The following is a 27,859-nucleotide window of genomic DNA, read 5'->3' on the forward strand; positions in this document are numbered from 1 at the left end:
ATCCGTAGTCTACATTCTGAAAACAGCTACTGTAGGATCCAGAATAATCTGTAGCTAGCAGCTGCGTTTCTTTTGCAAACGCATAGGCTGCCATCCCTTACGCTTCATTATCAAGGACGGGGTGGGGGGTTGGGGGAAGAGAGAGAGAGAGAGTGAGATTTTGCTTTGCTATACAGATAGGTACATGATGCATTACCAGTGTGTTTCTTTAAAGAGTAGTTAGCGCATCCATTTGTGTTTTTTATTCTTAATGCTTTTTGACAGCAATCTGAATTGTATTAGTGAAGTCGGGGAAGGGAGGGGTAGCTACATGCTGCTTATTGGCCATAAATGTCAATGCCCTGAAATAACAGGAATCTATATGAGACTTTCAGGTAGGGAAATGTAGGCGGTTTGCTCACAGGTTTGTTGAGCAGGTCTAGGTAGCATATGGATTGTGGAAGGGCAGAACTATCCAATCCATTCATCTTGCCAAGAAACCAGGGAGCCAGTGCCTTTTCATATGCAAAGAAATCTCTCTCTCTGTTCCTGCATTTCCTCTGTCCAAGTGAGCTTAGGTGGCTGCTGCAATCTTCAAAACCATAAGGGAGAGACAAGGGAGCAACCCTTTGCTAAAGAGGCCTGGAACTGAAAATGAAAAAGTGCTCTCCTTAAAAGGCTTTTATAGGAAAGAAGAGATCTGTAACGTGGCTTTTTAGAGGAAGAGGGGGAAAAGGGGAGTGAGATGCCCATACTGTAGGTTTGCAACGAATAACTGTGCGTGGAGAGGAAAAAAAATAGATTGTAGAAGCAAAGTAAGAGTGCATTTCCAAAATATAAAGCCTGGATTGCTTTCGAGAGGAAAAGCAGAAAATATTAACAGGGAGAGCCATTGCAAGAGAAGCTACTGCATTTTCATTTGCTAACCGGGCTCCTGACTCCACGGCTCCCTTGCCTGGCAGGAGAAGGAAATAGCTAGACTAGGTATTCTGCAGGTCTAAAGAAATCCAAAATGGGCTGTTCGGAAAACGCAGCCTCCAACATGCTGTCTCTTTTGCTGCTTTGCTCCGTGCCTCTTCTACAAGGTAAGAGAGGTCGGGGAGAGGGGCTGGAGGAGTGGGGGGGAAGCGGTGTAGCGAAATGGATTTGGCATGTTTCAATTTTGACCGTGTATTGTCCTAGAGGAAAGGGGTTCCAAACGATATCATCAGCCTGGATGCAGAGGGCAGGTGAATGTGTCACGAATATTGTACTAGGGAGCGATCGCGTTCACACAGGATTTCCAAATGCACGTTTTTTTTCCTTCCTCTGTTCTGTGGAGACACCAGGAAATTAAAATAGCTTTGGAAACGAGGTGGTCGTGGCAGGGAGGGAACGGTAAAAGATGGGGATCGGGGCTAGAACCGGAGGAAAATGGTATGAGGCGATGGGAAATGTGGCGCACAGATCTGGAAGGTGTACTGTATGTACTTCGGTGCAAAAAAAAAGGGGGGGTGTTGTACTGTTTGGGGTTTGTGTTGGGCAGCAGAATGCAGAAGCACCTGATCAGGAATAGGCAGATGGGAATTTGGGGTACATTTGGGGAAGACAGGTTTGGAAGCAATGATATATTCAAAACTACAAATGATAGTAAAAAGAGGTCTGGGGGCGTTCTTTGCTTTTTCTTTTCAGGATGTGTCAAATACAACATTTTAAAGAGGAGCATGGGTTGCAAAAGGAGCAGATTATTAATAAAAGGAGGGGGTATCAGGCTGTCATTGCAAGTGAAGCAAAAAAAAAAAATCTGAGCCTGACTCTTGATGGATGCAGGTTATATGGATATGATTAAATATTTGGCATTCGGGAGTTTATCTGAAGCTTGCAATATGGAGGTCAAAGAACTGAGGTCCAAAGACATATGAATGAATGGGTGCTGCAATGCAAGAGCGAGAGCGAGATCACAGAATACTGGGGTCTTTGATACAAAGAGGAACACATTTGGATTCGTTTTTCCTGCAAGAAGAGACAATTTGTTTTACACAAGCTAGACACAAAGCACACATCCCTTAAGTTAAAAAAAAGAGAGGGTTCTTTGAAAGATTAGAAAATGCACTGCCTCCCTCAGTGATAGGAATGGTGGTGGTTATGCCTTATCCCACAGGGTTGAGGGGTGTAGCATGCCAAGTTGTGAAGGACTGAAGAGATTTAAGGTACTGGGGGGAAAAGGGGTGATGCATTTGTAAACAGGGCGTTAGCACTCACACAGCTCTCGGAATATAGTGGATTAAACATCTGTGTTGCTGGTGGGACCTCTTTGGGGTGCTCAGCTGGGTGACGGGGGGGGGTTTTACACATTCAAGGCCAGGAAGTATCATGGCAGCAAGGAACCTACATATGGGAAGGGGAGACTGTGGGGCGAAGAGGTGAGTGATGGGGAAGGAAGCCAGGCCTACGTTTCCTTGGAGATCATGGAAGGATACAGGAAATATCAAGCTGTGGGGAGAATATATTCTCACAGATTCTGGTTAGCAATGCTGCCCTAGCCCTTTCTGAAATTGTGAATATAGCTATCTGATAGTGGTGGGGGATACAAAGCGTGCAGAGTCGCCTAGGAGGGGCTGTGAGTGGTGCCAAACCCAAGGGGTCTTTATTTTTGTTTATTAGCAGCTTTGTGACAGGCCAGAGGCAGCTGCTTTTGATATTTTTATTTTTTTACAGCAACCTGGTTCAGTGGATTGGGGAGTGGGAGGGCAGGCGTGTGTGTGTTTCCATAAACAGGATAAGCCAGGCTTAGTTAGTCTTTTCGCCCCTCTGTAGGATATGATCCACTTTACTGTGGGGCAGCAAAGGACTGGGCTCACACAGCCTGCCAGGCAGCTGGCCTTCTTAATGGAGCGAGTTCAGAGCAATTAATGGCTTGCCAGCAGCTGCCAGGATCTAACACGCTGGCAGTTGCCTGCGGCAGCCGCGGCTGTCAGTGCCAAACTTGTCACAAAAAGACAGCGAGAGTGATGCGCCGGGGTGCCTTCTTCCCGGACCCTTCAGCTTAAGGTCTCCAGACAGACGCCCCCTTTCCTATCCCAGCCCTGAGCTGCCTCGGCCTCTGGCCAGCATCCTTCTGTCCACACCCTGTCTCCTTAGCCCCAGGCTCTTTTCCAGCCCACTCACCCCCTCCGTCTCTTTTCTCAGCACCAAGGCCAAGTTTAATGTGTAAAATATGGAGCTAAATGACGCAGCCTTCTGCAGTAAAACAGGGGAGGAGGGAGGCAGGCAGACATTCAGAAGATCCGTTAACACCTGGTACAGTAGTTCCTTTCCGGAGCGTCTTTTAGTTTACTCGTTTCATCCACGAGATCACATAACTAAAAACCGCTTGCCTCTTATCTCACACCACTGCTACCCAACTTACTGATAGGGTGGCTTAACATGGATCAATTACTCCATCTCGGTACACTTTAATTACCAATTTGGTTCACAAGATAATCTAACTTCCAGTGAGTTGCCTCTTGTTCATTTTCTTTCTCAATTTTTTTTTTTTTTTTTGCATCAAGCCAGAGTAGATAAAAAGAGAAAAGGTGATGGGTGTGGGGCGGTTTTCCTCCCTCCCACTGAGGGTTTACCATGAGTGGGTCTGTATCATTTCTAATGATGATGACAAAACCCAGGACAGATTATTTCTCACAGGCCAATAATTAAGGAAATCATTGGCGGCGGCCTTTTTGCTTATTTACCATTTGTAAATCTTCCACAAAGGAGGATTTTTTAAAAAAAGGATTTAAGACTGCATATGTAGAGACATTTATTAAGGAGTAAGGCCCTTTAAACTGAGAAAACAAGCAAGTAATGCTTCTGTTTCATCTGTATTAATTAATTTGAAATCAACAACTGAGAAAGCATGTCTGAGTTGAAGGCAAAGACAAGAGTGACAAAAACATTTCATCAAATTTCTGGGCTGTCTCTTACAGGACATAGAGTTTTACAAAAACAATTCTGATTTATGGGTTCTTATCTAAACTTCAAGTGCCTGGAATATGACAAGATTGACATTTATATCCTATCTGCAATATGGTCCATTTGTGGTCCACACCTCCAGCTACTTACAGTAACGGAGGCTCTACTGTGGGGTCCTCACTAGGTCTTAGCCAAAGGATGACTTTACCTTTAGACTTCTAAAAACAGTAGCTTAAGGGTCATCAAAGAAAGTAAAAGCAGAGGGGAATGTTTCTGATCCCCAGTAGTTTGCAAAATGGCTAGTCCAACATGCACAGTATCTGTGGAGCAAGGGATCTGAAAGATGGCAGAAACAAGATAGGCATATTTTGTGTTCTAGCTGAGTGAGGCAAGAACAAAACATTTTGTTCTCCGAGTTAAGCTGTGGCCTCATCTGTGTGCCACACGGAGAAGCCAACTGGAACAGTGGCTGACGACTCCTACTTGAATATGGCTTAAAGAGCAATGGCTTTAAAAGGCCAGCTAGGATAATATGTACAGCTGTGCCTTCAAACCCCTGGCTGGCCGGCCTCCCAGCATCTGCTCCTCTACTCCCAGGGATGGACTATTGGACTCTTCATAGATAATGTGTCACCTTAGTGGAGTTGTGGACTAATTGTTGATGGGGGCACCTTCTTTGCCTACCTTCTGGCTACATTTATTTATTTATTTATTTATTTATTTATTTATTTATTTATTTATTTATTTATTTATTTATTTATTAACAGCAGTTCATAAAACTCAAGCAAAGGCAAGGACACTCTTTGGCACAGGGCAAAACATAGGACGTTATTTGGCACCGGGTGCAAGCCTGGCACTCAGTGCCTCCTCATGAGACAGTGACCTCTGTCTGTGGTGCCATTTTAACTGAGGTTAATTGCCAGATCTTCGTTGTCTCATCACGAGGCCTCCTGCTGTGTTTTCTATCAAGACAGGCCACACCCGCTATCCAGGCATCTTATCTGATCAAATCAAACCCTAGGATGGCTGCTCTTCCTGTTTTTGCAGAGGACTGTTGTCTTCATGTGTCTTGTCTGAGTGGAAAACCAGTGTAAGGTGGACATGTTCAGGGGCCTAGGAAAGAGGATGAGCCATGCTGGGTCAGACTGAAGTCTTGTATCACCCAGCATTCTGTTCATACAGTGGTCAGTCAGTTCTGTATGAGAGGCCCACCAACAGAACATGATAGTAGATGCATCCTCCATCTCGTGTTCCTCAGCAATTGATATACCAAGGCATATTGCCTCTATCGTATATAGCTATCCTGGCAAATCACGATCAGTGGCCTTACCCCATAAATTTATCCAGTCCATTTCTAAAGCCTGCTAAATTAGTGTCATCACTACGTCCTGTGACCATAAATTCCACGGTTTAACTATGTGCTTGGGTGAAGGAGGCCTGCAGACTGACACCCACTGTTGAGGGTGGGCAGAATGAGGCTTCAGTGCCAAAAGGTTTAGTCTTGAGGGACATAAGAAAAGAGACAGTAAAATAATCCAGGATCTGGGTTATGGAATGGTGCATATTGGTATTTGTTGACAACTTCATCTGCTTCACGTTATACTGTATACTTCCTGAAAGGAAGCTCAGATTGGACTTGTCATATCTGGGGGGGTAACAGGCTGATGCTGATGGCTGCCCATGAACTTTTTGTTTCCTGCAGGCCTGCCCCTCTGGGAAAATGATGATGTGGTCCCTGCCACCCCCTCCCCACAGCTGGAGGCCCTGTCGCCAGAGACCATGGGGGAACCCAAAGAGGAGGAACTGGGGGGCTCATCCGAGGTGAGGGGGTCCTTGCCCCCTAACCCTGAAGGCCTCTCTGACTTTCTGCAGGGGGCCCTGCTGAGGAAGGAGTTTCTGGGGGGCGAGTTGTTGGAAGAACCCATCCCCGGTGAGGAAAAACAACAAAAGGAAATATGGGATTGGGGAGAGAATGAATGGGGGTAGCTTTGGGCGGGGAAGAGAAGGTAGCTTGGAGGCACACTGTGGTAGGGAATGTGGGAAGAACTCATTTGGTGTTTCCTTTTAAGTAAAGAGAGTTGATTACGAATCAGAAAATATGTTTTCCATTTTGTAAGGATTTGTAATAAATATTTCTGACCGTTGTGCATGGATATGTATTGGCTACAAAAAGCACCCATACGGAATAGATTTTGGAAAGTGGCTTCTTGGGAGGACGGGGATAGGACACAAAGCCTACAAGAGTTTTTCTTCCTAATTTTCCAATCCCCTTTCCTTCCCCCCCCCCACTTTGTTTCTTCCCACCACCCTACTGCCCTAGGAGGTAGTCCTTCTACCTTGCCCCCATTCCACCCCCCCATCCAGCACCTGGATGGTGGGATGGTCCCCGAGATGTCTGAAGCTGCAGCCACAGGCCCTTCCCCTTTGACCACTGCGGCACCCCCCACCGGCTTCTTGCTCACAACCCCACCAGCTTCCACGGCGGCTGCTCCCCCCCGCCTTCCCCCTCCATCTGACGAGACAGGGTCTGCCAGCCACCACATCTCTGCTACCACCACAGCCTTCATCCCTGAGAGTGATGAGGAGACCACAACCACGCTGATCACTACAACAACCATCACGACAGTGCACACGCCAGGTAAGTGATCGGTATGAGGTATGCGAGGTTGCCTTAGGAATTCTTGAACTGGTTTATGGCAATGGTTCCCAACCTTGGGTCCCCAGATGTTCTTGGAATAAAACTCTCAGAAGCCCTCACCACTAGCTGTGCTGGTCAGGATTTCTGAAAATTGCAGCCCAAGAACATCTGGGGACCCGAGGTTGGGAAGCATCGGGTTTATGGGATTTGCGCAGGGCTAGTCTCCACAGAGACAGGAGACTCCTAACCCTTGGGCCGGAGACATTCTCTCATAGCCTGGCCCTACCTTGCAGGGGTGTCATAAGCTCCCCTGAGTCCTCTGGAAGAAATGCAATTAACTAAGTAAACCATAACGTGACTTATTTTCATTTGTCTTTTGTCTACCTCCTGGAGTACTTTGCAACAACAACATAACTGACGTGGAAGGCTATGTTGAATCTCCAGATTATTCTGGGGCCACTTTCTATGGAGGCCTGGATTGCACTTATACGATCTCTGTTTACATGGGCTATGGGATAGAAGTACAGGTAAGCATCATGAACAGGTGAAGATAAAACTGGCTCATCTGTAACTGAGGAATATAGTCAGGGGATTTGCTAAGTGGTTAAAAAAACGGGGTTAGCAATAAGAGAAAGCAGACAGGATTATGGTCTGCTCTTTCCTATTCCTTTTTTGGTTTTGGACCTCTTTTTTCTTCTTTGTTTTGGGCCTCCCAGGCCAAAAATAAACCAATTAAAATAAACGGAACTTGTTTACTATTGACTGCTTGTCGATATTGGCATTGTTAAAGTGGGCGGCAGTTCTGAAACCTTTAATCTTGATAAAAAGACACTGCCTGTGACTGAAATTCTGCCAGAAAAAAATGCTAAGATTCCATGTTATTGGTTCCACCTCCCCCAAAAAATGCTTTGTTTTTCGATGTTCTGCCATTTTTGTGTAGCTGCTTGTCTTCAGAATAGATCTTTGCTTTAAGTCTTAGTAGAAGCATTTGCTCTTTCTGTTTCTTTGACAGTTATTCTTAAAGAAAAATGTTTGGTTCTGTATGCAGCAGGTATTTTTCTAGATATGACATGCTTAAATAATTTTGGGTTTAAGAGAGAAAACATTTTCTAATTTTCATCTTTCTGGTTATTCCTTCCTTTGTGCTTTTTCTGCTCTTCCTCCTCCTCCTCCTCCCCCCTCAGAGTTTGAATATCATCATAGCTATTTTGAGTTTAGAGGCAACATCTGTAAAAGTGACATTGTAACTTTGTACTTCCTCAGCCTAGAAGTTGTTCTCCTTCTTGTTCTTCTTTTCCCATATTTTATCTAAAGTGAACCACTGTAACAGTCCATACTTTTAATTTGTCATTAAATGTCCTAGCTTCATTTTTATTTATTTGATTTGATTTATTTTATTTATATACCGCCCATCTGGCAGCCAAGGCCACTCTGAGCAATTTACAAAAAATAACATAAAACAACAAAGTAACAAAATAGCAAATAACAACATCAATACATAGGGGCGAAAATCATAAAGTGCAGTGAGGATAAAATTACAATACAATAAATGCAGTTAAAAGCGTAGAAAAAGATAAAAACATGGAGCATGGCAGTATGATAGAAGTTATATTACTGGACGCTATTGTATCAGAGCGTAGTTTCTTCAGGGAAGGCCTGTCTAAATAGCCGGGTTTTTAGTAGCTTTTTGAATGTGCCCATTGAAAGGGCCAGGTGGACTTTGGGCAGAGGAGAATTCCATAATTGTGGCGCTACCGCTGAGAAGGCCCAATTTCTAGTGGTTGTTTTCCGGGCCTCTCTCGGGATTAGAACTCTCAACAACCCTGCCTGTAACGATTTTATAAGACAGGCAGACCTAACTGGAAGGAGGCGCTCGGCCAGATATTGAGGTCCCAAATTGTTTAGGGCCTTATAGGTTAGTACCATCACCTTGAAACTGGTATGGAAGTGAATAAGTAGCCAGTGTAAGGCGGCTGGGGTGGAGGAGATATGTTGGTATTTTCTAACCCCACTAGAAGTCTGACTGCCACATTCTGGACCCGTTGCCGTCTCCATAGCAGTCCCAAGGGCAGCCCCACGTAGAGGGCATTACAGTAGTCTAATCTTGAGACTACCAGCGCATGAACCAGTAGTGAGGGACCTGGTGTCAAGGTAGGGATGTAGCTGGGTGATCTGCTTTAGGTGGAAATAAGCGGATTGGACCACAGATGCAATCTGAGGTGTCATGGATAGTGATTAGTCCAAAAGCACGCCCAATCTACGAACCTTATCCTTCATGGAAAGAGTCCCCCCCCCAAAAAAAAAGATAGGGAGGCAGACCACAGACACTAGGGTCTCCCACCTGCAGGATTTCCGTCTTCTCCGGGTTCAGCTTTTTGCATTATGTCTATTTTTATGATTTCTTAGTCTTTATTTGTTTGTGTTCATATTTCTTCATGGGTCTCCCCCTCAGTCCAAGACTCTCCATGTGACTCTGTACATCTTCCACCCTCAGGTGCAGAGTTTAAACCTATCAAAGGAGGATTCACTGACTGTGGAAGGTCTGGGAGGGGAGAAGCCCGTTGTCTTGGCCAATGAATCATTGATGGTTGAGGGCCAAGTGATCCGTAGCCCAACCAACCAGTTGTTGATACACTTTCAGAGTTACCACACCACCACACCTGGAATCTTCAAATTCCACTACCAAGGTAAGGCACTACCTTTAAAACAAGGATGGGCAATGTGTAGCCCTACAGATGCTCTTGAACTTCATTTCCCATGATCCCTCGCCACTGACTATACTGGCAAGGGCTAATGGGAAATGCAGTCCAGGAACATTTGAAGGGCTGTATCTTGTCCGCTCCAGCCTTAAGAAACAGGAGGAAGCAATTTTCAACACCTTTTAACAGTTATAGGTTGTGCTTTAAGACTGGGAGACAGGCGGGAGCTACCCTGCGTTACAACATGGAGGACCAAAACTGGAAAAGGGGCCCTTCCTTGTGCTATATTTATAGGTGGCTGAATTCACACACACACTGTGTGGCTATCGTGAACCACACTCTTATGGCCATCTTCCCTCTCATACTGTCAGTTGGTTGCCCATCCATAGTTGAGTTATGGAGATTCTCTGTCAGCTGGTGAAGTTGCAGGGGTTTATTTTCTTCCTGAATTCACAAACTTTATCTTATCAGATCGTTACGTTTTTAACCTATGAATTCCAACTATTTCTTGGATATACTTATGATTATGAAAATAAGCCTGAAAATCTCTTTGCAGAATTCCACTATGGTCTGAAAGCAAGGAAGCCAGAATATAATCAGACAAATGCTATTTTTGAGGGCTTTTTTTTTATCATTCATAGACTGATTTATGTTTGCGACAGTCTGAGGTAAAAAAAAATTCAGAACAAGAATGTCAGAGCGAAAGTTAAATAAGCCAAACAGCTAGCTGTTGTCTGACATCTTTTAAGAATAATTTTAATGCACATTTTGGCCTGATCCTGGTGAAAGCCGTTAAACTTATCAATCAGTAATGCAAATGTTGCCTGTTCCACCCAGTTCTAATTCTATTTGGCTCACAGATATGGACAGATTTCTTGATCCTTTTTCTTTTACTATCCCTGCCCACTTATGCACTTCTAGCTTTTCTGCTCAGCTGCGGATTCCCCAGCCGACCTGAGAATGGGGATGTGACGGTTACTGACCTCCATCCAGGTGGTTCTGCCACTTTTAAGTGTGAATCAGGCTTCCACTTGCAGGGAGAAGAGACACTCATCTGCCTCAATGTAAGCTGCCCTCGCTGGAGTGGCACCAGTCCTGCATGTGTGGGTAAGTGAATGGACAGATAATTGGATTGTGTAGCCTAGGTGCAAGGCCATGGTAGTATGGACTGGAGTGGTCAACTTATGGGGCCAAATGAGGCTCCTTAGCAGCACCCTGGAGGGCCCAGCCCTGGAGCACACTACAATATTTAAATTGCTGGGGTGGGGTGGCTCAGAAAACCTCTTGACCCCCATTACTGGTTGGTGGGGCATTTTTGCCATGATTTGAGCATCATCTATGATCCCTGCTCCCCATTGCCCCTTTATTTTTATTTTTTTAAATTGCAGGCATAGGGAGGCTTTTTCACTTAAAAAAACACATGTATTAAAAAAATTATTTGTGGTGCTGGGCATAGGAGTGGATGTAACACTCCAAGATCAAGAGATGAGCATGTGCAGTCCCATGAACCTGTGGACATTGCTCACCTCTCCATAGACCAATGACTTAAGTTAGGGAGAGGTCAAAGTGTGCGCAACTCCTTTCTGCCTCTTTGTTGTTCATGGCATTGAGGGATGAATGTTCTGAGGTTGCGAAGTCGCAATGGCAAGAATTTGTAAAATTACAGTTGATGTAGCAAGAAGATAAATGGGTTTTTTCTTTCTCAAAAGACTGAAACCTAGGTTTGTTCGAGAGATTAGTTACTAATGACCAATATCCTATTGCGAGTCCAATTAGAGTAAACCCATTGACTTAGTGGGATGTACATAAGTGTTGACTTACTCTTCAGCAGTTGATTCAGGGGATGTAGTCCTGTGTGTGACTAGCAGTAAGATGCTGGCCAGTATCTTCAGAACAAATCAGAATAAAGCATTTCTTTTATATGGTGTACTTATTGTCTTGTAGAGAGTTCTTTACCACAAAGTGCAGTGGATGCTGACCAACCTCAATGACATTAACAAGAAAAACTACTAGGTTCATAAAGAATACATCTGTCAATTTTTAAGAGTCAGCACTCCCTGTTCAGACAGGCATGATACCCTCTTACCGATTCATGCTCTTGGCCAGGAATGGGAACTCTGAAGCCCTAATCTTGAGTTTGGCTCTCCTAAGGTCTCAGTTGCCCTCATTGGGATTCCTCAAACATCACACACCTTTTCACCCAACACCATGAGTTTGTGGTTTCCCAGATTTTGTATAGATGTTTCTCCTACTCTTAAAAGGTTGAAACCTTGCTTCTAATGTTTAGTTACCTGTCCTAGAAGCATTAAGCTAAAATATGTTGGTATTTATGGTCCTACCATCCTTTGTCTCCATAATGGGTTCCTTGAGATCTTCTCTTGAATGGATCCACCCCTTGGGCAAAAGAGGCTCCACAGACTTGCTCTAGACAAAACAGCAAGTGGCCGCCTTTAAGAGACCATGTTTGTGATTTTCTGAAGTGTATCTGACTAGGTCCTGTCAGAACAAGAAAGACCACTGGACAAGATTCAGCAATGCTGAATTATCCCTGGGAATGAGAAGTTACTACAGTACACAATTGTAAATTCTCCAGTCCAGACTAAAGCCATATTTGGAGTTAATCCACTTTAGAATGGTTTTCCAGGGCAGGTATATGACCTAACCCAACTTCATACCTCTTTTGCAGACTTTTTTTTTTGCCTTTTTTATATGAATTGATTATATGAACATGTTTGGAAACATTAGCAGTATCCCCAGTGCCTTAATGTTACATTGCTAAGAAGAGTAAATTTGTTGATCCTAAAATGTTAAGAAATGCAATTCATTTGTTGATTTCTTAGTCCATTTGTTAAATCATTATGTTTGATCATACTTTCGCACTATTAAAGAGCAGGCCGGGTAGGTGGGGCTTGTCAGCCATGGAAGGCAGCCCATCTAGGAGAAGGGAAACTCCGATTTCAAACCTCCACTGCCTTGTGGCTATATCCACTCATGGAAAAGGCTTCAGGAGTTAACCTCGAGGCAAAATCCGGAGCTGGAGTCCCGAAGGCAGCTCATGTCGTTCTGCCAACTCCTGCGACGTTGCTGGAACCGGTTGTATCGGCTCTTGCCTTTCCATTAGACCATTTCAGCAATGTGGAGAGGGGGGATCTGCTGCTTGGGTAACAGCTTATCCTCCATATTACTTTACCCAGGCTTCATACTCTGGAGAGGACACTCCTCAATTCAGAGCATGTTACCATAGTCTCTTGAGACTGAAGGATGCCTATCATGTTTTCTCAGAAGTTCTGAAAAGGCCCCCAACATGTGAACTTGATGGGAAATGTTTAAATGCTGTTGTTTGACGTTGTAGGGAGTGGAGCGAGTCCTGGGGGCAAAGGGGCATGTTGGATTCTGTGTATGCCATAGAAAAAGTAACCCTGCTTGGCTTTCTTTGCCACTAGCTTCCTGTGGAGGAACAGTTCACAATGCCACTCGTGGCCGTATTGTGGCTCCTGAGGCGCCAGGTGGGCCTCGCGGTGGTCGGAACCTGACGTGCCGATGGCTGGTGGAGGCTCCCGAAGGCCAGCGGCTGCACCTGCACTTTGAGAGAGTGGCCCTGGATGAGGATAACGACAAGTGAGGGAATGGGATTTTGAAATCAGGGGTGGGATGCAGGCCAAAGTGATGGGGAGACAATAAAAAGGAAAAATGGAAAGCTGGTAGGAAATGTGGTGGAAGTCATGACTGTTGAAGGTGAAGGAAACGGGAAGAGAAGGTGAAGAATCTTGTTGAGGGGATGCAGGAGACGGGGGTGTTGAGGAAAAGGTTGAGGGTAGAGTTGAAGGGGAGCAAAAGCAGGACTCCCAGGAATTAACAGGTTTAGAAGGGGGCTCCATGGAAGCAGCTGGTCTGCAGTGCATGGAATAGAAAAGGACTGGCTCACAGAGAAGCCCACTGAAAAAGAGGCAGGAGCAGAGCTTGGAAACAGGAGTAGGAGCACCACTGCATTACATATTATTTAATCACCAGGACAAGTGGAGCTGGTGGTTTAATTCATTAATGGAGCCATCCAATTAGAACTACTGAAATTGACCATCATAAACTTAACTCAATAAAACAGTGTCGTTGGGCCTTTTAAACTTTTTTAAAAAAAACAAACAATGAACTCATTATGAAAAATGTAAGGAATTTCAACAGTAGAAAAGATAGGGTGTAATGAATTTTTTTCAAACTCCGGTGGGGAGTTCTCAGTAGCTTTCTGTGGTAAAAGCATGGGATGACCTGCCTCAGGAGGGGGAGCAAGCCCAATCACCAAGATCCTTTCCTGCCCCCAGGCTAATGATCCGCAGTGGGAGCAGTGCCTTTTCCCCCATCATCTACGACTCCGACATGGACGACGTTCCAGAACGAGGGTTGCTGAGCGATGCCCAGTCGCTCATTGTGGAGCTGACCAGTGAAGGCCCTGCTACACCTCTCATCCTGAGCCTGCGCTATGAAGGTGAGAACATAGTTGCCCCAACCCCTCACTCTCAAAAGTGAAGGAGGGAGAGCAGTAAGGGAAACATTGACACTACATCTCCCTCACCTTGAGCGAGATAAATTATTACGCATATTGTTGTGATGAAGCCTGTCACACTGATGAGCTGAGATGGTGTGGGCTGTATGGAATACAGTAGGACACCCCCTCCCAATATCAGTGGGATGAGTACCCACCAATTCACTTACCTATGGTCTGAAAATATTAAAAAGGTTAAAAGAAAAACCCAAGAAATATATATTTCTAAAAGTGAATTTCCCAGAACTGGCCACTATAGGTATAGTGTTTGCTATTAAAATAGTGTTTGCTATAATCCACATTTTTCAGCATCCACTGGGTGGGGGTGGATGAGCTTGAAACCAATCCCCTGTGGATACGGGAGTCCTACTGTATAGAGTTGCTCAGAAAGCTTGTGATCCATATTGTGTGAGGGAAAAGGAAGCGTCGATATGAATGGGACAACGTGAGAGAGGGAGTCATGACTCTGAAAGCTAATGAGCAGAGGATGCAAAAGCCGGAGTGCTGGAGAAAGGTACAGACTGTGAAGGAGAGGAACCTGGAGGTGGGTGGGAGAGGGGATTGGCTGAGGAGGGCCCTAATAAGCAGAGGGAGGAGGGCTCAGGAGAAATGGCTAAAGACAAGGAAGGTTTGTAAGCTTTAGGTGGGGGAGAAAGGAGCCCTAGGCAAGCCAATGAAGATACATGCAGCTTAAGGGTGACCTGACCAGTAGCAACTTGAGGAGACTCTCAGTAGTAGAGAAAAGAAGGAAGAGAAAAGAGAGTTGAAGCTAGAGAACAAAGGGGACGTCAGTACGTGACTGAAAGAAAGGAACTGATCAGCCACAAAGATGTAGAGCTTCTGGAGAAGAGCATTCCTCCAGTTGAGGTTTCTACTGCATTGCAGCGTTGTGGTCTGGCCACCCTTGGTAAGAAACTAGAAGCATAGATGAATTTTATACATTGAAGCTGATCTAACCATCAGCAAGTTCCTTGCCTGCAGGCTTCAGGTTCTTGATAGATGTACGTATTGCTGCTTCCATCTCTTGGCCGGAGGTGGTACTGCAAGGAGCAGGACTCCTTTACTTCCCTTGAGGAAGGAAGCTTTGCTTCTCTTATTGCTCTCCCTCCTGACAGCTTTCGATGAAGACCGGTGTTATGAACCCTTCCTGGCCCATGGCAATTTCAGTACGTCAGATCCTTTGTATCGTGTGGGGACGGTGGTGGAGTTTGCCTGCAGTGCCGGCTACATGCTTGAGCAAGGGCCTTCTGCCATTGAGTGCATTGATTCAAGAGATCCCCGATGGAATGAGAGTGAACCCACTTGCAAAGGTAATCCACCCAGCTCTCTGACTTTGCTATGCATTTTATGAAGGCTTCTGTTTTGTCTTATCTTCCCCCCCCCCATACCTCTGCCTTATGAATGCAGATGTTCTTGAACTACAACTCCCAAAAATCCTAGGCAGCACATCTAGTGATGAAGTTTTAGTCCAGGAACATCTGGGAACCCAAGATTGGGAACTAATGTCCCAAACAATGTTGGGAATTGCCCTTTAACAGCGTCCATGAATTCTTCCTAACCTAGGGTATTGTGTGTGTGTTTCCCAACTATGCCTTGCCCTTTATTTTCTCAATGCAGATTTTTTCTTTTCTTTTCACTGAGGAATCTGGTTGAAAATTAGTTTGGGTTGGTAATACGGATACATCATTTGGCTCTACGTGTCCCTTCCTCTTAACTTTGTGTGTGTCTCTCTCTCCCCAGCATTGTGTGGTGGGGAACTCTCTGAACCAACAGGTGTAGTACTGTCCCCTGACTGGCCCCAATCCTACGGGAAAGGCCAGGACTGTGTCTGGGGCATCCGGGTGCAGGAGGAGAAGCGAGTATTGCTGGACATTGAGATGTAGGTACCACTGTTGCTGCCACCACCAGCATCCCACCACTGACCCTTTTATTGGGAAGGACGTCTGTGGCCCTGGGCATCGCCATCCCATCTTGTCTCCATAGTCTTCTGAAACCATAATCAGATCCGTTGTTGATTTCATTCATCTCATCCATTAAATGTGGTAAGGTCCTTGTATAAGTTCTGGAGGCACTTCCTCTAACTAGAAAATACCTTATATAAATATAAAGTGGAGAAGAGTGTTTTATTTTATTGATTTTGGTAGGAAAGGACTGTGTTTAAACCAGTTAATTCCTCTGCAACATCCGATGATTAGCATTTGCCAGCATCAGCAGTACTTTACATAACTGTTATGGAAAACTGGAAGGACATAATCTCTGTTTCATGGAGATTAAATTCAGTTCAAAGTTGGATAGGACAAAAAGGATGACAGAAGGCACAGCCCCCTATAAAGATAGCAAGGACGGAGGATTAATTTATTCATGCCTGTATTGGTATTCTTTAATCCAACTTTTCTCCCACAACCCAAGTTTTTTTAAAAATTTGGAGACCTTATATAAAGTTTATATTAAAAATTATATAAAGTTTATATTAAAAATTATATAGTTTATATAAAAATGTGCCACATCTGCAGTTGTGCGATAATTAACACATTCTATACCCCTATCTTTTAAAAAGGAAACACTAAGAAGTATAAGCACTTCCTCTTAGTAAGCCAAACTACAGTGAAGTGAGAGTTTCGTTCACTGAAAGAGTGGACATCAGCTTAACGTCTGCTTTTGTCCAGCGTAAGTGCTGAAGTGCTGGACAGATAGTTCAGTGGTTAAGGTATCTGGTTATGGAGCCCGAGATTCCTCACTCACTGGGCCTGCTTGACAGGGGCTGGACGTGATCCACAAAGTCTGTTCCAGCTCTGCACTTCTAAGATTATAATGCTGATTATCCAGATCTCTGTGATGTACCGTATTTTTCGCTCCATAAGACGCACCTCTCCATAAGACGCACCAAATTTTTAGGAGAAGAAAACAGGAAAAAAAATCTGTTTTCTTCTCCTAAAAATTGGTGAGCCTTATGGAGAGGTCTGTCTTATGGAACACAACCTAGGACCCTTTGGAGGCTCACCCAGACCCCCTGAAGGCCAGAGGGGGCAAAATCACCACCTTCTGGGGCTCTTTTGAGGTTTGGAAAGCTTCAGAAGAGCCCCAGAAGGTGGCAATTTCGCCCCCTCTAGCCTGGTGGGGGGGCAGGGTGAGCCTCCAAAGGGTCCTAGAGTGTGTTCCAGGACCCTTTAGAGACTCACCCTGCCCCCCCCGGGGGTCAGAGGGGGCAAAATCGCCACCTTCTGGGCTCTTTTAAGGCTTGGGAAGCTTCAAAAGAGCCTCAGAAGGGGCGATTTTGCCCCCCCTGGACCCGTGGGAGGGTGGGGGTAGCGTGGCAAGGGTCCGAGGGGGCCTTCCAGACCCTTGCCACGCTACTCCCACCCCCACCCCCACGGGGCCAGCATGGGTGAAATAGCAACCTTCCAGGACCTTTTGAGAAGCTTTCCAGCCTCTCAAAAGGTCCTGGGAGCTGGCGATTTCGCCAGGGCTGGCCCCGTGGGGAGGTGGGGGCAGCCTGGCAAGGGTCCTGGGAGGCTCCCTTGGACCCTTGTCACGCTACCCCCACCCCCCACGGGGCCAGGGGGGGTAAAATCGCCAGCTTCTGGGAGTGTTTGGAGGCTCCCCAAGCCTCCAAACACTCCCAGAACCTGGCGATTTCGCCAGGGCTGGCCCCGTGGGGAGGTGGGGGCAGCCTGGCAAGGGTCCTGGGAGGCTCCCTTGGACCCTTGCCACGCTACCCCCACCCCCCCACGGGGCCAGGGGGGACAAAATCGCCAGCTTCTGGGAGTGTTTTGAGGCTTGGGAAGCCTCAAAACATTCCCAGAAACTGGCGATTTTGCCAGTGGGAGGAGCGTCGCAAGGGTCTGAGTGAGCTTCCAGGACCCTTGCGACGTTCCCCCCACCTGGAAGCTGGCGATTTCGCCTGCGCTGGCCCCGTGGGGGGGTGGGGGAGCATCGCAAGGGTCCTGGAAGGCTCCCTCGGACCCTTGTGACGCTCTCCCCCACGGGGCCAGTGGGGGCGAAGTCACCACCTTCGCACCATAAGACGCACGGACTTACTACCCCCCTTTTGGAGGGGGAAAAAACTGTGTCTTATGGTGCAAAAAATACGGTACTTCCAAGCAGTCACTGCATAGACACCGAATTGAAATCCACACCAGAGCTTAGAAAAATTTCTTTAAAAACAAAACAAAACAAAACTACAGCCCTCAGAATCTTCCAGCCCAGGACAGTCAGTGAGAATTCTGTAAGAACTGTATTCCAAGCTCTGTTCCATGTAATAGAAATCACATTTATTTTCATGTTAAAACCCACTTTCCTGTAAAAGGACCCTCTTTTTCCTTGATTTAATTGTCTGTGAAAGCCTGCAGTACTCTTTCCATCCATCCATGACTTCATCTGTCCACACACATACCCAATTCTGTTTTGGATAAGATAAATGTCAGAGAAGTCCAAGGGGCTTACCCTACCCCTTTGTTCTTCACTAGAGATGGGCACGAACCGGTTTGTCCTATTTTGTCCCAATTTGTCAAGGCAGCAGCACAGGGGCTGCTTCTCCACTCCCTGCCTCCTCCGGCTCAAACAGCCATTCAACAGGGCCAGCTTGCTTGCTTTTCTTGCCTCCTCTGCTAATCTCCCAGTCACAAGCAAGAGCACAGATTTCTCTGCCCTGCCCTTTGGTCTGAGTGGGAGATCAGCCAAGAGGACGGGGTAGAGAAGCCTGAGCTGTTGCCAGGACTGGAAGATCAGTGGAGGAGGTGGAAAAAGACAAGCAAGCTGGGCCTGGGGAGTGGCTGTTTGAGCGAGAGGAAGCAGGGGAAGGGAGTCGCTGCACTTGTGCTGCTGCCTTGGATGAACCGGTTCGTGCCCATCTCTATCTTTCTCTTTTAGCGACTGTTCTGATTTTTTTATGTCGTTTCCTTCCTGCCAGCCTCAACATCCGCAAGTCAGATGTGCTGACTATCTTTGATGGAGGAGACTTAACGGCTCGAATCCTCGGCCAGTACTTGGGCCCCCATCCTCGCTTCAGCCTCTACTCTTCTGGCCCAGCGGTTACTCTCCAGTTCCAGTCAGATCCCGGGGACCCCCTCTTTGGCCTCAGCCAGGGATTCCTGGTGCGATACAAGGGTATGAGAAAGAAAGAAAAAAACACACACCACTCTAAAGTAGTAGATGCAAAATGAAGAAAGACAGCTTGGAAAAAATCACTTTTTTCAGCAACTCTTCAAATCCTTCAGCCAGCCTGACCAGTGGCTAAGTTGCCCAAAACAGATGAATTTTCCAAGCTTTCGAAAAAATGGATGGAAGCCAATATCTTCCTTGGCATGGGGGTGTGTGTGTCTAATTTCACCTGCTAGTCTTAGATTACCCACTTGGAATGGACAAAAGGCCAAACAACTAGGCTGGCGAGAGGGAAAATGAAAGCACAGAGAAGAAAAATCTAGAGATCCATTTTGCTCAGTTTTAAGCAGGCTGTGAGGGATGTGAGAAATAAGGGCCTCCTTCTTTTAACACCAGTGTCTGCTTCCATGCCTGCCTGGGGATATATACAGTATAAGACTAAAAATAGGTTATGTTAAGTTCCTTTTGACTTACTGTGCTTTTATGAAGTATTGATCTCTAAAAGTTTGTATTATCCAGCTCTTGCAACTAACGGCTATGGCTTTCTTCATTGAGTCAATCTATGTCACATTCAGACTTTTCCCCCTCTATTGTCGTCCACTTTTCCCTTCTAGTGAGAGTTCAGGTTTGTTTTGATCTAGAATCCATTTACTTGTCTTTCTGATGGCCCATGATATCCGTAAAGCATTCTTCCAACACCATATTTTAAATGAGTCAAATTCTTTTCTCCTTCACAAGTAACAATTAGAAAACTGTGCTTCTTGCTTGCCAGAAATAGATCTCAAATACTTGATCCCTGATCTAGGATCTGAGCATAACTTTGATTCACTGCTTTGAGTGTGTAAGAAAAGAAAATCTATGCTAAAGGGAGTTCAAGGGTAGTTAATCCTAGGGCAACTTGCTTCTGTAGAATTCCCAGCATACGATAAAGAAGTGGATGAAGGACAGGACAGATGGAGTGAGCAGCCGAGGCACAGTGGAAGGCAGTCCCTAATTCTTTCCTCTCTTTCCTGCCTGGCAGAGGTTCCACGAAACGACACGTGCCCAGAACTGCCCGAGGTGGAGTTTGGTTGGCGCACAGCTTCGCATGCCGCCGTCATCCGTGGCACAGTGGTGACGTACCAGTGCGAGCCAGGTTATGACATTGTGGGATCGGATATCCTCACTTGCCAGTGGGACCTGTCCTGGAGCAACAGTCCTCCCACTTGCCAGAAGAGTAAGCCTTTTAGCCACTGGCAAACACTAGCCTTTTGTTTTGTTTTACGTTCCCCTGGTCTTTCTTGATTCAAAAGGCATCAGTGAGGGAATGCTAGAAAGGTGAAGCCATGGGATAGAAATGTACCGAAGAAAGAAAATTTAGGCAAAGAAACCGACAACACAGGGGTCAGCACAAGATGATGAAGTAATCTCTGATTCACAAGGCTTTGTCCAAAATCCTGTTTAGTTTATGTTTTCAAACAGCCACAGTCTGTACAGGGCACTCCACAGTGCTGAGGACTACCACTTTGCTTTGCTTAAGAATGAAAGCTGAAAGGTTCACAGCACCACCCAGACACCACATTCAATTTCTCCATAGCAGCTGGAAGACCAGTGGTAGCTGGAAGAGTGTTAGTTCATACATTAGCAGGTGTGATATCCTCAATGGGGAGGACAAGGCAGAATCCTACAACGCGTTCTTTGGAGACTCATTTTATTTGTTCTCTCTGTCCCCTGCTCCCCACTTCCCAAGTTGTGAACTGCGCTGATCCTGGAGAAATAAGCAACGGCAAACGTAGTGTCTCAGACCGACGTTTCTCCATCGGTTCCCACGTCCAGTATTTCTGTCACGAGGGCTACGTGGTGGAAGGGAGCAGCACCCTGACTTGCTATAATCGGGACACAGGCACCCCCAAATGGAGCGACCGAGTGCCCAAGTGTGTCTGTGAGTAAACGGGGTCAAGGAGGGCTTTATCAAAGCAGCAGAATCATGTACATGGAGAGGAATTGTGCATGTGCAGAACCCAAGAGCTGTAAAGATAGTAGCAGCTGTTCATGGGGTTTAAGGTTTAGCAGGACATAGAGCTGTACAACACTCTGTGTTTATTCAAATACAGTCATGTCATCTTCTGGTTGCTGCACAATGGTGAAGGGCGGGCTTTCAACTTCACTAGGGCTTATTTTTGGGGTAACGCTTATATTACAAGCATCCTGAAAAATCATACTAGGGCTTATTTTCAGGTTAGGTCTTATTTTCAGGGAAACAGGGGATGGGGGCATAAATAAAATAAAAAATCATGAATAATGTATGATTTGCTGGGGGTTTTTTATGTCATTCCAAATATTTTGCTTGCTGTAGCTATTCTCTTTGCATGTAAAGGTTCTACTGGTAAGAAAACAACAAGAATGAGCTTGTTTTCCATGAGCAGAACTACCCATTGAAGCAAAAGTTAAGATTTTCCACATCTTATTCTGAACATTTCCCCTAAAATTCTCATGGCAGTACAGCAGGAGAAACCGATGCTGTGGCTCTTCCTGTCCGTTTCCTCTCCTTTCTGGTCACCTCAACCTATCAGGATCTTGGAAGAATCACTTCTAGGGACTAAAGCTTTCCAGATCCCCTAGCTAGCATAGCTGTGGTAACATTTCCATCCCCACCACCATCTAGAACCCCTCCCCCCAACAGCCAGACTCTATTTGTAGTAGTAACAGTTTTATGTTGGTATCTCACATCACTGAGTTTACATTCAAGGTTGTGACTGACGATCTTTTCTCTCTTTTGCAGTGAAATATGAGCCCTGCCTGAATCCTGGCGTCCCAGAGAATGGGTACCAAACCCTTTACAAGCACCATTATCAGGCAGGGGAGTCCCTGCGTTTCTTCTGCTATGAGGGATTTGAGCTCATTGGTGAGGTGACAATCACCTGCATACCAGGGCATCCATCCCAGTGGACCAGCCAGCCCCCACTGTGCAAAGGTATAGAAGGGTCTCCTTCTCCACCATCCCTGGATGGGCCTTTCCCATACCACCTTGCTTTTGATATAGCTGATTCTTTTTCCTTCTCTAAATGCTCTCTTGGTCTCTTCCCCCCCCCCAACCAGTGGCCTATGAGGAATTACTCGATGGACGGAAACTAGAAGGTAAACATTCATGGGTGGTTGCGGGATGGGCAACTTGGAAAAGGGATCTTGAGGGAGGTTATGGCAAGATTACTGCGCTTCAGAGCCATGACATCAGTCCCACTCTTGGTTGTTCTCTGTTCCGTAGTCACTCAAACGACGGACCCTTCCCACCAGATGGAAGGGGGCAACATTGCCCTGGCGATCTTCCTGCCCATCATCCTGGTTATCCTTCTGATTGGCGGAATCTACATCTATTACACCAAGTGAGCACAATCCTGTTCATTGGGATGGGGAGCAATGGAGGAAGAGTTGAGCCTCTGAAAGGGAGTAACCATGGCCAGTGGTTGCAGTGGAGTTGGCGGTAGTGTCGCAAGCTTAAGCTACCTTGCGGAGTTAGAAGTCAGTGGTTCTTTTTAGAAATAGAAGGCTATTAGCGTTGGGCATGCCTGGGACGCTGGGATTTAAACTGAAGTCTCTCCACCAGTGATTAGGGAGATGGGGTACAGTTACTCAGGGATGACAGGCATGCACGTGCTGGAAGCCACCATTTTCATTACAATTTCTTCATAATCTGTACGGATAAAGCCTTTTGCCTTGAACTAGAGTTCCCACACTACTTATGGACACCCAATCATTATCTTCCTTTAAAAAAAGTTATTTTTCCTCAGCATGTGTTGAAAAGGGGCTTACAACAACACAGAGAGAGAAAATAATACTAGAATCATGAGGTGAATATAAATCAATATTAACTCAAGATACACATCAGCCAGTCAAAATTCCACCAAAGCAGTAGTTTTCAAATGTTGATTGTCCAGTTATTTTGGATTTCAACACCCAAAATTTCTGACCCTTTGCCATACTGATGGGGGTTTCTAGGGGTTCAGGAAGGTGTAAGAAGGCCCGGTTTGTGGTTTTCTAGGCCTCTTGAGGTGTTAAATATTTGCAGGTGCATGGCCTGTGAGACTTATCTGAAATATATGCTTCCTGCCAATAGTTTCCCACTTTCTGATCTTTGTGCATCAAGCTACTGTTAAAGGAACAGGTAGGTTGGCTAAATAAAATATTGGCGAGCTGTTGTGTGAATCCAGTTGACCAATGAAGGAGGAGGTGGTGGTTGAAGTATTCAATGTTTTAGAAGGTGCCTTATATGGAATTAGAACGCTGCTTAATCAAGCCCAGTGTGATCGGCATTGAGTGACAGCAGCTCTACAAGTTTTTAGAGCGAGATCTTTCCCAGGCCAGCTTTATGCGTGCAAAGCATATGCTGTGCCTCTGAGATGTGATCCTTTCCTTTAAAAAGGTGGGTTGTGCCCACAATCCTATATCTACCCATCTGTGAGTTAACTCCATTTCATTCGGTGAGATCTTCTGCATACAAATCCTGTGCAGGATTGTGCTCTGAACCTATAGGAAGCAGTACAGTACTGCATTCCCAACAATTCTGCCTGCCTGTTTTAATCTGTCTTCTTTTTCTTTTCTCTCCTCAACCCTCCTTGCAGGTTCCAAGGGAAAACCCTCTTTGGTTTCTCATTCTCCAGTTCCCACAGCTACAGCCCTATCACTGTTGAGTCTGATTTCAACAACCCTCTCTATGAGGCTGGGGTGAGTTGCACACGGTGTGCATGCTTGACATCTGACAATCTTCTACGTTGCTGTTTTAAGTGGGTGTTTTTAGAGGCATGGAAATATGGTGGAGCAGGCTTGTTATGTCCAGCATTAGAGGATAGGACCCAAACTAATTCTTCAAATTACAAGGTGGGAGATTTCGACTAAACATGGGGGGAAACTTCCTGGCAGTAAGACCTGTTTGAGAATGGAATCGACTATTTCAGAAAGTGGTGGGTTTTCTTCATTATTATTTCTTAAACAAATGCTGGGTAACCATCTATCAGAAATGCTTTAGCTGTAGATTTCCTGCTTCACGGGGTGGGGGGTGGGCGTGGGACTTAATGATCTTTGGGATCCCGTACAGCTACTACACTTCTGTGACTGTATAGCCAAATCAGGAGTGGAAAGAGTTAAACCTCTCTCACTTCTATGACAGCTATTTAGCCCCACAGCTGGCTGTGCCTGCTTTTTTTAAAAAAGACATATTACTCTGAACCTACCTCGAACTATGGTTCTCTTCATGTACTATGTAAACAAAACAACACTAGCTTTTTAACAACTAAAGCCCTTTTTTGGTCTGAGGTAGTTTAAAAGACAGGTGGAAAAGATGTTGCCAAGACCCATCGTGATCAATTACAGTAATCTGATTTTTTCTCCCCCCCCCTTACATCCATTGGCAGGACACCAGAGAATATGAAGTATCCATCTAGAAGACTTTAGAGGATCTGCGTTCTTCCCCCAACCCAAGCGGGTTTAAGCAACAGCGACGAACGATTCCTGTTTAGGAGGGAACAGTGGAAAGTGGTTTTGGGGGGGCCTTGAGGAAATGGAGGGAGAGAGGGAGTTTCTTCTCTCTAACCCACAGATTGAGCTTTCTCCCTTTCTCTCCATGTTGCTGCCTCACTGTTCACTCCCAGCTTTGGATGCTCTCCACTCCCCCAACCCTTTGTGAATACCCTCTTCAATGTGCCAAACGTGTTTCTCACAGACAAACACAAACACACACACGCACACATTTTCCTGCTTAATCTCTTTGTTTACATTTATTTATTTATTTACTAATTTATTGTTCTGTCCCTCCCTTGATTTATTATCTCCTTCAGGATTGAGAGGAAAAGAGACGTTGGACCTCAACCCTTTCTTTCTTCCTTACCTTGTTTCTCACTCTTTTTCTAAGAAGCTGGATATTATAGGTGCTGCCATTTAAATAAAAATATCTGTGAAGAAGGTTGTACAGTAATGTCACTGAAAAAAACAGCATATTGTCTTGGCAGGAGACAATAACGAGCTTAATCCTAAAGTTAGTGGCCAAGAGTGTGAAAAGAAACAACTGGTAAGAGACATAAAAAGAAGTAGACACTCCAGTAAAGAACCCATATATGGCTCTACTTGTTAATGGAAGCAAGTCCCGTTGAACTCGGCAGAATGAACAGCCACTAAGTTTCCATAGAATTGGGAATGTTAAATTATACAGTATCTTCTAGAAGAAACCCAGTATTTACCATTTGAGAAAGAGAAGAGCAGGGTCTCAGAACTCTGGGCTTCGTCTTGGTAGCTTATGGCTGGATTTTGTAAAAGGCCTATGAAATGAATTTGTGTTGACCTACATAAAAAGAAAGAAAGAAATCAGCATGTATACTTTTGAAGGAATTTGTCAAGGCATACACAGTGTGCAACAGGTGAGGGGCATCAAGCCCTACAGTATTGGAAGATCCTGCAAAAACTAAGAATTGTACTAGCAGCTTTTATATTGCAATCCTATGCCTATTAACTTGCAAGTAAGCCCTGTTGTATTCAGTGGAGCTTGCTCTCAGGTAAGCAGGCACAGGATTAACTAAACTGCCTACAAAAGGCTTTCTGATTGTACATCTGCAGCTCTTCTTCTGAAACTCCAATCTCCACCTCTCCCAACACCACAAAACTCCAGAAAATGTGAATTATGTATATGTATATAAATAATCGATTTCTGGGCCCTACAGAAAGATGCTTGCTAGAACTTTCAAAAAAACTGTTTGGACAGGCAGCACCATGTCAGTTATTTCATTACCAGCATGGGGGTGAGGGCTGTTGAGTCATTCAGATTTTCTGTCTGAGATTGAAGCATAAATAAGTTGTTCCTCTAAATACAAATTGAAACTCCAGCATCTTAGAACAAGTCTCCCCTAGAAAAAGATGCACACCCAGAAATCCATTTGTTGATATTGGTTCAAAAAGAGAGACTTTCACTCTTGAACCCCTTTTGTTGTACAAAGATTGGTTTCCTCTTGGCCATATTCTTTTCATTTTAATGTCTGTGTACAGGATAAATTTCCAGTAGGGTTTACACATGGGCCCTAGTTTTCTGGCTTCTACATGTCTGATGTCAGCATGTGAAAGGAAACATTTTCCACCATTTTCACCTTTCAAAATTATAATGCAGGATGAAAATTATTCCCTAAGCAAAGGTCATTTTGTTACTAAGCAAATTCCTCTAGTAATAAAACACGGAACTGTAATGATTAAGGTATACAGGTACCTTTTAAAGAATAGGCAGACTATAATATTTATGTCTCTCACGAAGAATAAATCATTGAAAGCCACCAATAACTTCACATATGCTTTTAAGAATGATTGTACCAATATTCATTATTTTTATTATAGTTTGTCATCTTTTTAAAGAAAAAAGTGGATATTTCCCTAATTGTCTAGTATGCTTACAAAAAAGTTTAACAATAAAATAGCTGGAGGCTGAAATAGCCTCTTCATACTGTCCCTTGAATGATAAAGCAAGGAAAGATACTTAATTTTTAAAAAGTATATTAACAGTTTTGAAGATTTATTTTCTTTTAAAGCCGATACGTTCACCATGTCATTTTACTAAGAAAATTCCTTGTAGATTTAGTATTAGAGTACTGCTTTGTGGGTTAATGAGAGAAGGGCATCTGACCTAAACAACAGCAACAAAATAACTTTTTCGGGGGGCAACTTCTTTTTAATTATTAAAAGGAAAAGTCTGTATTTTGTGGCTTATCTAAGGATCATTGAGAGGCCTTTTGTGTGTCTTGTCCCTTAAAGTCTTGAATAAAATAGACAGCAAGATCCATAGTGCCAAAATGTATAGAGGTAATGTTTTAAGAAACCAAGTCATGGAAAAAAGAAAAGACCTTATGCCTTTTATAAGTACACAAGAGAATCCTGATGGAATTGCCTAGTCATCCACCCTGGAAAAAGAGAATTTTAGAAGTCCCAAGGGTACATGGGCTTGCTCCCATTTAAAACTAAACTCACCCATCTACCTCCAATATGGGGCTGGATATAGGAATAGTGCTTTCCCTCCTGTCCTTCCCCACCCCATCCCTATTTCTTATTATTATTAAACTGGTATGTTGGTCTACTGTCCCCTCCATGGCTGTTCACTTGCATTTTTTAAAAAAGGGATTAAATACCCCCGTTTTTCAATTGTGTGGACAACTTGGCCTCCTGCTAGTTCCACTTACATGGGAGAACAGCCAGCTACAAAGTACTCCCTCCATGGCAAGAAGGTGGAATTTCTAGGGAATGCTTCCCTTTCCATCCTCATTCCTCACACCCATATTTTTCAGCCCTTGGGTATCTCCCCCTCCCCATTTGCTTTTATTTTGGAGCAATAAATAAAACGCACCGTTTGTAAAAGTTGTGGCGTCTGTACCTCTATTGTGCTGCAAGAGGAAGAGACAAATGTGTGTTTGTGTACAAGTGCATGGGTGGGGAGGGAGGGAGATGCATCTTGGCAATCTGGAGCAGCCATGGGGTATGTGTCGGTGTGTGTCAGTTTGTATGAAGGAAGGAACAAGAACAGAGGAAACTAGTTACCTGCACTGCATTAGATATATCTACCAGTAGTATTATGTCTGCTTAAACAAATGGGCGTTGCGACACGTTGGCTAGTAATAGTCAGTGCTGTTTGGAACCATTTCAGAACAGCATTTCAATGAGTAGTCCCAAATAGGTCCTTGGGTAGTAACATCATTTCAACACAGAAGTCCCACATAACAGAGGTTTTCTGAGGCGTTTTCCTCCGGCTTCAGCTATAAGTTAAATCAGGTGTGAGCTTGCTTTCCGGCTAGCAAAAAATAAAATAAAAATAAAACATTAGGCCAGCCTGTTCTTACCCCTTTAGCAGGGACTTGAAAACCAGAAACCTGCCCTTTAAAAACACTGAGGTAAAAGACAATCCTTTGCTAATGGCTGTAGATTTAAAATGGTATGAAAGGAACACTTCAAATACTGGGTGTGCATGTTCAATGCTTG

At 44.8% G+C, this 27,859-nt stretch overlaps 1 protein-coding gene across 2 annotated transcripts; it reads left to right on the top strand.

The window, feature by feature from the left end:
* Window positions 1-10: 10 nt before the first annotated feature.
* SEZ6L2 (seizure related 6 homolog like 2) lies at window positions 11-27,241 on the top strand. 2 transcript variants are annotated; one of them, XM_020798833.3, is made up of 18 exons: window positions 11-1,064; window positions 5,612-5,839; window positions 6,230-6,547; window positions 6,941-7,074; window positions 9,042-9,234; window positions 10,168-10,353; window positions 12,690-12,864; window positions 13,563-13,726; window positions 14,899-15,093; window positions 15,524-15,662; window positions 18,693-18,889; window positions 19,905-20,099; window positions 20,613-20,804; window positions 21,645-21,836; window positions 21,962-22,000; window positions 22,128-22,245; window positions 23,482-23,584; window positions 24,271-27,241. In XM_020798833.3, the coding sequence occupies exons 1-18, from the start codon at window positions 992-994 to the stop codon at window positions 24,298-24,300; spliced, it is 2,871 nt and encodes a 956-aa protein (XP_020654492.3). In that variant the 5' UTR covers window positions 11-991; the 3' UTR covers window positions 24,301-27,241. The 2 variants fall into 2 exon arrangements, with proteins under 2 accessions (XP_020654492.3, XP_072832926.2); XM_072976825.2 differs by lacking the exon at window positions 5,612-5,839 and having other exon boundaries at window positions 72-1,064.
* Window positions 27,242-27,859: the final 618 nt, after the last annotated feature.

This window comes from Pogona vitticeps, chromosome 6 (assembly GCF_051106095.1).
Source record: "Pogona vitticeps strain Pit_001003342236 chromosome 6, PviZW2.1, whole genome shotgun sequence".
NCBI classification, from domain to species: Eukaryota; Metazoa; Chordata; class Lepidosauria; order Squamata; family Agamidae; genus Pogona; species Pogona vitticeps.